The 11,132-nt window shown below is 37.8% G+C and overlaps 2 protein-coding genes and 1 long non-coding RNA gene across 10 annotated transcripts in view; all 3 read right to left on the bottom strand.

The window, feature by feature from the left end:
* The window catches only part of LOC104750647 (endo-1,4-beta-xylanase C-like), a 4,690-nt gene extending 2,511 nt beyond the window's left edge, over nucleotides 1-2,179 (bottom strand). The window contains exons 1-5 of the mRNA XM_010472477.2: nucleotides 1,916-2,179; nucleotides 1,460-1,806; nucleotides 1,163-1,340; nucleotides 482-1,036; nucleotides 5-404 (exon numbers count right to left, since the gene is read on the bottom strand). Of these exons, the coding sequence (XP_010470779.1) occupies nucleotides 5-404; nucleotides 482-1,036; nucleotides 1,163-1,340; nucleotides 1,460-1,806; nucleotides 1,916-1,966 (1,531 nt within the window). The 5' untranslated portion in view covers nucleotides 1,967-2,179. The remainder of the gene's footprint in view (nucleotides 1-4; nucleotides 405-481; nucleotides 1,037-1,162; nucleotides 1,341-1,459; nucleotides 1,807-1,915) is intronic.
* Nucleotides 2,503-9,288, bottom strand: LOC104722146 (inositol-tetrakisphosphate 1-kinase 3). Of its 7 annotated transcripts, none has more exons than XM_019234726.1 (11): nucleotides 6,258-6,659; nucleotides 5,591-5,672; nucleotides 5,472-5,499; nucleotides 5,351-5,383; nucleotides 4,275-4,395; nucleotides 4,090-4,182; nucleotides 3,804-3,923; nucleotides 3,535-3,711; nucleotides 3,275-3,330; nucleotides 3,108-3,192; nucleotides 2,503-3,030 (listed from the first exon to the last, which is right to left on the bottom strand). In XM_019234726.1, the coding sequence occupies exons 5-11, from the start codon at nucleotides 4,315-4,317 to the stop codon at nucleotides 2,930-2,932; spliced, it is 675 nt and encodes a 224-aa protein (XP_019090271.1). In that variant the 5' UTR covers nucleotides 4,318-4,395; nucleotides 5,351-5,383; nucleotides 5,472-5,499; nucleotides 5,591-5,672; nucleotides 6,258-6,659; the 3' UTR covers nucleotides 2,503-2,929. The 7 variants fall into 7 exon arrangements, with proteins under 7 accessions (XP_019090271.1, XP_010438590.1, XP_010438582.1 ...); XM_010440288.1 differs by having other exon boundaries at nucleotides 5,472-5,502; nucleotides 6,258-6,485; XM_010440280.2 differs by lacking the exons at nucleotides 5,351-5,383; nucleotides 5,472-5,499; nucleotides 5,591-5,672; nucleotides 6,258-6,659 and adding exons at nucleotides 7,970-8,002; nucleotides 8,210-8,291; nucleotides 8,877-9,288.
* On the bottom strand, nucleotides 9,582-11,120 carry LOC109128437. Of its 2 annotated transcripts, XR_002034820.1 has the most exons (5): nucleotides 10,917-11,120; nucleotides 10,393-10,476; nucleotides 10,148-10,246; nucleotides 9,900-10,002; nucleotides 9,584-9,741 (listed from the first exon to the last, which is right to left on the bottom strand). It is a non-coding gene; the product is annotated as an uncharacterized LOC109128437 (long non-coding RNA). The 2 variants fall into 2 exon arrangements; XR_002034819.1 differs by having other exon boundaries at nucleotides 9,582-9,741; nucleotides 9,900-10,246.

Genomic DNA, 11,132 nt, shown 5'->3' with positions numbered 1-11,132 from the left:
AGGAGGTCCGTGACACGCTTCTGGACCGCGTTCATAAGCTCGGTTTTGTTGAGCTGGCGAAGCCACGGCTGAACTCTGAACTCAACTTCCCAGAAGATGCAGTGTCCTCTAACGTTGATGTTGTTGCCGATACACAGATCCAACATGTCGTCTGCATCTTGGTAATTGAGCTTCCCACGTTCGGCCTCTGTCGAGTTCCACTTGAGCTCGTTTTCAAACACTGCCCAGTTGAAGTTCTTAGTGAAGAAATCTACGAAGTCTTCATTGTCTATGCTTGATCTGTTAATGCACGTTCCTAGTGGGAAACTGTTGTATGTTTGTTTCACCTTCACTATGTAAGGAAACAAATCGAAGGAGTCGTCGTCTAGTCCTGAGAATTTCAGGACGATGTCGCGCTTACGTACCTATCAAGAAACATCATTCTTGAATTGATAAACTTATTAAACTGAATAATCTAAGGAAATTTGAAGAGGATGTGAACCTGATCAACTTCTCTTTTAAGACATCTGATACGTTCTCGTCGATCCACGGGAAAAATCTGCAATGCCGCGATCATCAAATCAATACCAGCTGCAGGACCTTGAACGTAAACCATGACATTTTGTGGCTGCTTCTCGAGCCTAAAGGATCCGCCGATTTCATGCCATGCATCACCAACGGTGACCTCGAGTTGTCCGCCGTTGACCCATTCGTTATCAACGCTAAGTGCAATGTTCACATTCTGAGGACTTATACTACTACCACTCACTCCCACACCAATCTTGACCCATGCGGAGACTTGATATGTCAAAAAGAGTTTGAGTTTATCGGTTATCATCTGAGCCGGACCCATCCAAGTCTGCGTTCTGTTACTCACGAGGATGTAGCTTCCGCCTAGAGGTTTATGAGGACCAAGCGTGTCTCTGGCCATTGGGGGCAGAGTGCGAGGAGCGCCTTGTCCCACACTCAACTTGCAGTTACCTAAAGTGAACCATGGCTGCGTTGTCCCATCTACCACTTCACTGTTTTCGACTATATTGACTCCGAAACCAGGATTCTGCCAAGGCAACAACAACATATGAGTACCGTTTTCACAGGCTAATATTTGGATTCTTGGAACATGACCCCATAAAAGGAAAACCATCAGACTAAGCATCATTTAATTTATGGTAAAAGGACTGACCTCGTAGAAAGGTGGAGGAGAAGGACGACTCCTTCTAGCATGTTTAACAACTAAACTGTTGAGAAGAATGTCAGATCCTGGAGGTGGTCCTTCAAGGTATAGTATTGCCCTCGATGGTGAACCATGGATTATGAATTTACCCTTTAACTCTACCCAATTCCTATCTGTTGCCTGAACACTAATATCATTCATTGACATACCAAACTCTTATCAGTTTAAATATTAATTAATTTATACCAAAACTTTGATGTTTAGCAATGATGAGGATGAAAAAAAAAAAAAGTGGCGAAAACCGACTTGGCAATGCCTATGTATTGGTCACGTTGGTTTGCGTTTAAGACCCAGAGAGTAGCCTGTACTGTTGCACTTGTGACATTGTTGCCAAATATTCGAACCACTGCTGTTACTTCGTACACACGCTTCCTCTGGAACCTTCCCGAAATCTCCTGTTGAATACCATTCCATGTGTCTTTACGCTGTGTTGCTGATGCGAAAACTTTTCCTGAGAGCGGCAAGATTCTCCCTCCGTCCATGGATTCGTGTAAGACAATCTTGCACGCTCTTCCAGTCCAGTTGTTCAGGCCATCCTCAAAATTAGGGTTTAGGATAATTTTCTCCTGCACTTCGTTAGTGTGATGCTGCTGCTAGACGTAATTTAAAAAAAAAAAAAAAAAAAATCAAGTCAGCTTGGAGAAACATTAGCATGCTATGATTAAGAAGTAGCTAAAAACCGACTAATTATTTTAAACGAACCTTATCAACATCATCCTCACTTGCTTTGCTTATTTTTGTAATCTTCTCCATAGCAAGTTCCAAGGTGATTAAATTAAGAAAACGAAAATAGAGATAATGGTTTCAGGGAAGAGAATTGTAGAGCTTTTGGAGAACTGCAGGGGTACGTAAGTTAGTTGGTTGGGTTGTATTCCTTGTGGAAACTGCTGTGCTATATATGCTTCGAATTTCAAAGACAGGACATAGAGAGTTTCAAGTGAACTCCAAGACAAGAAATAGAGACAATAATTATGAAGGAGAAAAATAATAGTATTGATTTTTGTGATTTGAAGAAAAAAGATAAAACTCTACAGTACAATTGCTTTGCCTTAAACCCAGGAAAGTATAGTTTGCTTGAATTGAAATAGAAGGCTTCAATTGTTGTCACAGAAAAGCATGTGAAAATAATTCAAAGCTGAGGCTCAGCTTTCGTTTTCCTACTTGTGTGTTTATTAAACCTTACAATGCAAGTAAACCATCTTTTAAGGATTCGAAAGGGCTTTTATCCTCATTACAATAATCAACATTTGGTAATGTCAAAATTTTAGGATTTCTCATAAAACAATGCATCCAAAACTGATCAAGTTTTATTGTATTTGACAAATAAATTAAACCAATTTGAGAGTTTTGAGCTTCAAACAAAGTAACAGACTAAAACCAACGCAAAGGATATTAAGGTCAGCATAGTACAAAGCCAAGCAAATCATGATAGAGGAGCAGTCACAAAGTGAAAGAGTAGTTATGTGACATAAGGTAAGGAGGATCTCTTCACTTTCTCACATGGGAGACATTATCTTGAGATTCAGACAATTTTTTTTGCTTTTCGTGCAATCTCCCATTGTTCTTAGTACAGCACAATGAAGCTAAAGAAAAGCATCGAGGGAATCAGTGCTTTGTCCTGTACAGTAATAATGGTTGCAAGACAATTGCATAGACCAATCTTCTTCTTTTTTTGCTTTTTTTTCTTTGGGGAGGGACAATGGTCTCTCCCTCGAGTTAGTATTGATCTGCCAAGGCTCGTTTCTTACATTGGCTTTGCACCACACTCAATAAGAAATCAGTGAATACATGCTCATACTCTGGCATCTTCCCATATCCTGCACAATTTTTTATATTCTTAAACCACATGTTTGTGATAGACTATTGCAAAAACAGATGTGGAAATCAAACTTGCCTGGGAAATAGTTAATGTCGATTACATAGAATTGATCTCTTGTCCCATGCTCTCTAATTATGTCTAAATTGAACAGCCTTAGACCCTGCAACAAATTATAAATCAGTAGAGTTTGATAAAAAAAAAAAACACCTGCTTGGATATATCTAGAGAGGACGGAAACGTACTAATCCACGACGGAGTTCCTTTGCCAGTCTCTCCAACAATTGACGTGGCGGAAGCTCTGCAACGAGAGTAAGGACATTGTTAGTTCCTCAAGGAAGGATAGATGCAGACAATATCTGTGATGACGAAGATGATTGTACCAGCGATGTTTGGGTCCAAATCTGCATCATCAGCCGAAGCTGCAGCACAAGANAAGGACATTGTTAGTTCCTCAGGAAAAGATAGATGCAGACAATATCTGTGATGACGAAGATGATTGTACCAGCGATGTTTGGGTCCAAATCTGCATCATCAGCAGAAGCTGCAGCACAAGAGACCCGGGGGAAATGGAATACACCAGCTGCTTTGGAGAGTTCTCGTCTGGAGACATCAGGTAGGGAGAAACGCCGGACCACTCTAATAGCTTCCCCAACAATGTAAACTTTGAAAAGAACACCTCCTACAAAAGGCCAGCATCTGTTAGATAATCAAACTATTCAAGTTCTGACCCAGGCGACTAAACCAATAGAAAAAACCTCTAAAATCTCGTACCATGGTTAACAAACTCCTGAAGAACAAGAGGAGGCTCGAGCTTCAGAAGGGAGTGCTGATCGTAAGCCAATGAAAGCTCATGTGACTTTGCACTTCCATCAGCAACCAGAGGCTTTGCAACTGAGATTTTAACAAACACAAATAAAATAAATTCAACAAAAAAAGCCACTGATAATGCACAACTAAAACTTCAGCTGAGCAAAAACAGCCCATGAATGCTTTCGTGAATGACAGCACGATGCCGCATGTAGCAACAAAGTCTCTAACAGGACATAAGGAATCATACCAAGAGGTAGTCTCAGCCCAGCTCTATTGACAGCCTCGGGGATTGAGGATGCATCCCTTTTAATTACCAGTTGTTTGGGCACACCCACTCGTCCTGCACAACCAGAACAATTTATACAAGTCAGATAAATTAAAACTCTAATATCCCTTATAGAAAACAGCAAGTGAATACACAACAATATTTACCATAACTATCAGACAGATTCATGTCCGCAACACACTGAAGCATTGACTGACGATTACGGAGATGTAGTATTGCATCTGGAGGATCAAGAACTGTGACATCTGGATGTCCTAGCCTATATTCCTGAAATGATAGAAACCGTAAGACTCTCCCCTACTCTAATTTTCAACACCCAAAAGTGCATCCCTACGGTCACAAACATGGAAACTTCTACCCCTATATTACAGAGATCTCTTGGAATATTGGTTCATTACAGTTTTAAAAGTAGAATGACACTGTCAGTCTAGAAAATGTATCTCCCAAGATGTACTCTTCATTATCCTGCAACTAAGATTAAGGATTAAGCTAATTTATTGATAATAGTTGCAACTTGCAACGAAACTATTCTAGATCATCGGTGCACTCAACTATCCTCAAAAGTTGGCATTTTCCTGATAAATCATATTGAAATCTCCTGAGATCTGAATAGCTGTAAGATATAAAAACAGAGACGCTGATGATTTCTTGCATCAAACAGCATACTTTAAATTAATTATTCTACCAATTATGAGAGGTGAAATGTCTTGTTTATTATACCAACAAAAAATCAGATGATGGCTCTAATATGTGTAGCAAGAGAGCATACTTTCTAATGAAGGATGGTATGATTTTGCATTCAACTATTATCAGGAACAAATAGTGGACAAATAGTTAATGTATCAAGGACATTTAAAAGACATAACTGGTATTTAATTCTAGAAAACCTGAGAGGTTACAGTTATATGCCCTCAAGTACTAAGTATTCTCACATGCGGAAATCTTAAAGCCTTGACCTGAAGTATGAATAAATGATTCATGACAGCGAAAGCAAGAGCTCTGGAAAAATTTCCATTAAGAAACAAGATTAGGAAATTGTAAGGAACTAGTTGCTATGCAATTTACCACCATATCTCATTCTTGCAAAAGGTTACAACATAAGTACAATACATATGGTACCCATCACCACAGAAAGAAAAGATACACACGGTCTAATCATCTTACAAGTCAGGTTAGATTGTGCCACGGAAAATAAAATAAGGAAAGGAATCTTAAAACAAACCTCAAGAATGAGGCGCCATTCTTTTCCAATTTGCTGCAGTACATGTAAAACAAGAGGATTATCAGGCGTGGATGAAAAGAAGCTAAGCAAGAGGATGCGGACAAGGTTAGTTTCTAACAACCTGAGTAGGGGATGTTCCCAAGACATATCTTCTGACAAAAGGCCAAATAGGAAGCATAGGCAAAGATAAGATGAGGTATCAGAAAACCAAGAGGGTGAACAAAGATCGAAAAAACTAACCTTATGTAACACAATATCAAACGGACCCTGCTCTGAAAGTGGTCTCTTCTGATCTATCGCCACAAATAATATCCCCTTATTCCTACACAAAAACCAAAGAACCACAAACTTGTCAAAACGGTGGATCAAAATTGTAAAAAACCCCTCGAATCCAAATGGACTAAGGAGACACAGTAACTTGGTGACACAATGACACCAGTAGCACAAACTACTAGACTACATGCCATACAGTCCAGTACAGTAAGTAACTAACTTCAAGGATCAGTGAAGATAACGGTAGGTACGGACATACACATACACATACTTGTACATAAAAGCACTAACATATGCCTCTCCATTGAAATAGAAAGCAATTTTCTGAGAGGATCTCAATCCATTGTACCACAAGGATCGACACTGAACAACATGTAAGTTTCGGTCAACCAAGACGAAATCTCCGAGAAAAATTTCACAGAAACTATTTGATCAAAGAATATAAGGTCAAAGATTCCAAAACTACGGCAGAAAAATCAAACCAAACAAAAAAAAACAATTTAATAGTGAAAAAGAAAACGAATATTCTTATGAATACTAATTTTAAAATTGAGAATCTGAAACACGAAACCACCAAATTCAAAATCCTATGCAACAAAAATTTAGGGTTAGAAATCACATCAGAATCACAAACCTAGCTAAACCTTCGAGTTTTGGTTGCAAAAAGCTCTTAATCTTCTTCGATGTAAGAGCATAACCTACAACGATCGATCTCTTCAACGGAAACTCTTCGATCACTAACGAACACGGCGGCGACGATATCTCCTCTCGCTCGTGCTCTGCCGTCTCCATTTCTCGACCTCCGTTCATCGTAACCTCTCCGTCGTCAATCTCCTTATCGTCTATTAGCTTCATCTTTCGAGAAGTTTTCCCAAAATCAACGAAATCGATTTGGGGGTTATGGAAAGCGAAAGAATGCGAGATTGGAGGAAGACAATTTCTGGCTTTTTGATGCGTTCAAGACGGAGTAAAATTTGGGATTAGTTTTACCGGGTCGGGTCAGATTTAGTCGGAGCCTGTGTGAAACTTGGGTGGGTGGGCGTGTGTGGGAGAGGTTTGAAGTGATTTATAAGGGCATCTCCACTCGAGCAACTCAAGAGAGTTACTCAAATATAAACTAATCATATATTTAATATTAAACTAATTAAAGTAACCCATTTAGAACTTAAACAAAAATATTATTCAACTAGAGAACTCTAAAAAAGTTACTCAATCATTAAAATAATAATTTTTTAAACAATTGTTTATTAATTATCAAATTTTAATAATCTAAAATGATAAAAAAATTATTTCATTTATTTATATTACATTACAAAAATATTTTACATATTTCATTATGTTAAACATATACTACAAAACTTTTTTAAAAAAAACAAAAAAAAAACACTTGAGGTGTGGCAATAGAGGACTGGAGCATAACCGTTTCCAATCTGACCAGGGTGGTTCATGATGATAAGCTGAGAGGTGAAGTTGGCTGCTCCCTTGGCAGGGTCATCCATCTACAAACAACATGAAGAGATATAACAGTTAGTGAGACTGAACACAACAAGAAACAAGCAATTAACACAAAACAAATTTTAAAAAGATTTGATTATNTAAGATTAAGGATTAAGCTAATTTATTGATAATAGTTGCAACTTGCAACGAAACTATTCTAGATCATCGGTGCACTCAACTATCCTCAAAAGTTGGCATTTTCCTGATAAATCATATTGAAATCTCCTGAGATCTGAATAGCTGTAAGATATAAAAACAGAGACGCTGATGATTTCTTGCATCAAACAGCATACTTTAAATTAATTATTCTACCAATTATGAGAGGTGAAATGTCTTGTTTATTATACCAACAAAAAATCAGATGATGGCTCTAATATGTGTAGCAAGAGAGCATACTTTCTAATGAAGGATGGTATGATTTTGCATTCAACTATTATCAGGAACAAATAGTGGACAAATAGTTAATGTATCAAGGACATTTAAAAGACATAACTGGTATTTAATTCTAGAAAACCTGAGAGGTTACAGTTATATGCCCTCAAGTACTAAGTATTCTCACATGCGGAAATCTTAAAGCCTTGACCTGAAGTATGAATAAATGATTCATGACAGCGAAAGCAAGAGCTCTGGAAAAATTTCCATTAAGAAACAAGATTAGGAAATTGTAAGGAACTAGTTGCTATGCAATTTACCACCATATCTCATTCTTGCAAAAGGTTACAACATAAGTACAATACATATGGTACCCATCACCACAGAAAGAAAAGATACACACGGTCTAATCATCTTACAAGTCAGGTTAGATTGTGCCACGGAAAATAAAATAAGGAAAGGAATCTTAAAACAAACCTCAAGAATGAGGCGCCATTCTTTTCCAATTTGCTGCAGTACATGTAAAACAAGAGGATTATCAGGCGTGGATGAAAAGAAGCTAAGCAAGAGGATGCGGACAAGGTTAGTTTCTAACAACCTGAGTAGGGGATGTTCCCAAGACATATCTTCTGACAAAAGGCCAAATAGGAAGCATAGGCAAAGATAAGATGAGGTATCAGAAAACCAAGAGGGTGAACAAAGATCGAAAAAACTAACCTTATGTAACACAATATCAAACGGACCCTGCTCTGAAAGTGGTCTCTTCTGATCTATCGCCACAAATAATATCCCCTTATTCCTACACAAAAACCAAAGAACCACAAACTTGTCAAAACGGTGGATCAAAATTGTAAAAAACCCCTCGAATCCAAATGGACTAAGGAGACACAGTAACTTGGTGACACAATGACACCAGTAGCACAAACTACTAGACTACATGCCATACAGTCCAGTACAGTAAGTAACTAACTTCAAGGATCAGTGAAGATAACGGTAGGTACGGACATACACATACACATACTTGTACATAAAAGCACTAACATATGCCTCTCCATTGAAATAGAAAGCAATTTTCTGAGAGGATCTCAATCCATTGTACCACAAGGATCGACACTGAACAACATGTAAGTTTCGGTCAACCAAGACGAAATCTCCGAGAAAAATTTCACAGAAACTATTTGATCAAAGAATATAAGGTCAAAGATTCCAAAACTACGGCAGAAAAATCAAACCAAACAAAAAAAAACAATTTAATAGTGAAAAAGAAAACGAATATTCTTATGAATACTAATTTTAAAATTGAGAATCTGAAACACGAAACCACCAAATTCAAAATCCTATGCAACAAAAATTTAGGGTTAGAAATCACATCAGAATCACAAACCTAGCTAAACCTTCGAGTTTTGGTTGCAAAAAGCTCTTAATCTTCTTCGATGTAAGAGCATAACCTACAACGATCGATCTCTTCAACGGAAACTCTTCGATCACTAACGAACACGGCGGCGACGATATCTCCTCTCGCTCGTGCTCTGCCGTCTCCATTTCTCGACCTCCGTTCATCGTAACCTCTCCGTCGTCAATCTCCTTATCGTCTATTAGCTTCATCTTTCGAGAAGTTTTCCCAAAATCAACGAAATCGATTTGGGGGTTATGGAAAGCGAAAGAATGCGAGATTGGAGGAAGACAATTTCTGGCTTTTTGATGCGTTCAAGACGGAGTAAAATTTGGGATTAGTTTTACCGGGTCGGGTCAGATTTAGTCGGAGCCTGTGTGAAACTTGGGTGGGTGGGCGTGTGTGGGAGAGGTTTGAAGTGATTTATAAGGGCATCTCCACTCGAGCAACTCAAGAGAGTTACTCAAATATAAACTAATCATATATTTAATATTAAACTAATTAAAGTAACCCATTTAGAACTTAAACAAAAATATTATTCAACTAGAGAACTCTAAAAAAGTTACTCAATCATTAAAATAATAATTTTTTAAACAATTGTTTATTAATTATCAAATTTTAATAATCTAAAATGATAAAAAAATTATTTCATTTATTTATATTACATTACAAAAATATTTTACATATTTCATTATGTTAAACATATACTACAAAACTTTTTTAAAAAAAACAAAAAAAAAACACTTGAGGTGTGGCAATAGAGGACTGGAGCATAACCGTTTCCAATCTGACCAGGGTGGTTCATGATGATAAGCTGAGAGGTGAAGTTGGCTGCTCCCTTGGCAGGGTCATCCATCTACAAACAACATGAAGAGATATAACAGTTAGTGAGACTGAACACAACAAGAAACAAGCAATTAACACAAAACAAATTTTAAAAAGATTTGATTATCTTGTTACAACAGCAGATCATCTGCTTGACACCAAGGGTGAAAGCAAGGAGAGCGTGCTTACGGGGTTGTAACTTAACAACGATTGTAACCCAACAACGATAGGTGTTTGTCGTCAATCTCATCTCTACAATCTTTCTAACCCAACAACATGAACAATATAAGACCTAGCAAAGTAACCAGCCAAACAAAGAAACTCAATCAAGTGGCATTAGAAAAATACATTCCCTTCACAAAAGAGACCACAACACATATAAATTGAAAAACACACTCAGATGTAGACAAGAACAAAACTCAAGAAGAGAACATTACAGCCATAGCGTGTTCTGCTTAATGACCGGAAAGCGTGTCTTAAGATGACCCATGGAGGAGCAAAGCTCGTGACAGCCATAGCTGTTCTGCTTACTAGCTCTGAAAGATGCAGGAATCAAAACAAGTAACAATTATATAATTACCAATTTAACAGCAACTGAGAACACACAACACAAAATAGTTTAGAACCCATAGTAATCAAGAACACTTTATGAAAAAGACTTAGTGAACAGGCTGTTTCACACCTTCATCTTCTTAGGAGGCAAGCTCAAGCTAATGGCTCTCTCGAATAAAGATCTAATTACATCCACTTCTCCCAGCCGGATCTCCTGTACAAAGACAAACATGAGTTACAAGTTAGAAATGCTACAAAGATGGCAATGAAACATAAACTTTAACAGCATCTACCCTACAAAAGATTGCTTGAACTTCTTAATCATCTCATCAAGAAAGCTGCATATAATTGAGATATAAAGTGAAGAAGATATTTGGAGTTTGAAGTGAAACAAACCGGAGCAAAAGCAAATGAGCAGAGAGCAAGCAAACATAAATCAGCTATCAATTCAAAACAGAACACAAGTAAACATCAACTACTGAGCAGTTTCACACACAGTTCCATCTCTAGATATAAAAAAGACTTCTCTTTTTGGATTTCAAGCTTCCAAGCTTACAAATTTCTCCTAACTAAGAGTACCCTTTTGGTTCAATCTTCCAATTTCCAAATTAAACAAAGCTAAAAACCTAATGTAACCAAATTGAGATGACTCACCGTTTTGCGAGGAGTATGAAGGCGAAGAAGAAGAAGAAGAGTCACCGAACCTATGCTTCTCGAAGTAGTCGGTCTGACAGGAATTAACTGGGAGCTTCACCGTCTTCGTCGTCGGTTTTAAGTACACATCAACAAACATCAATTCGCTGTCGTTGTCGCGGTTGGAGATCCAAAAACAAATCGGTTTCACACAACGGATTCGATGTGAATCGGTTG

This window comes from Camelina sativa, chromosome 2 (genome assembly GCF_000633955.1).
Source record: "Camelina sativa cultivar DH55 chromosome 2, Cs, whole genome shotgun sequence".
NCBI classification, from domain to species: Eukaryota; Viridiplantae; Streptophyta; class Magnoliopsida; order Brassicales; family Brassicaceae; genus Camelina; species Camelina sativa.
The sequence above is the reverse complement of the archived record's forward strand: the minus strand, read 5'-3'. Positions and strand labels throughout refer to the sequence as shown.

Coding starts and splice junctions, on each gene's coding strand:
- LOC104722146 (XM_010440280.2), bottom strand. CDS start 9,097: ATGAAGCTAATAGACGATAAGGAGATTGACGACGGAGAGGTTACGATG. Junction 8,292..8,876: donor AAACTCGAAGGTTTAGCTAG/GTTTGTGATTCT, acceptor GTTTTTGTGTAG/GAATAAGGGGATATTATTTG. Junction 3,031..3,107: donor CGACATTAACTATTTCCCAG/GCAAGTTTGATT, acceptor AAAATTGTGCAG/GATATGGGAAGATGCCAGAG.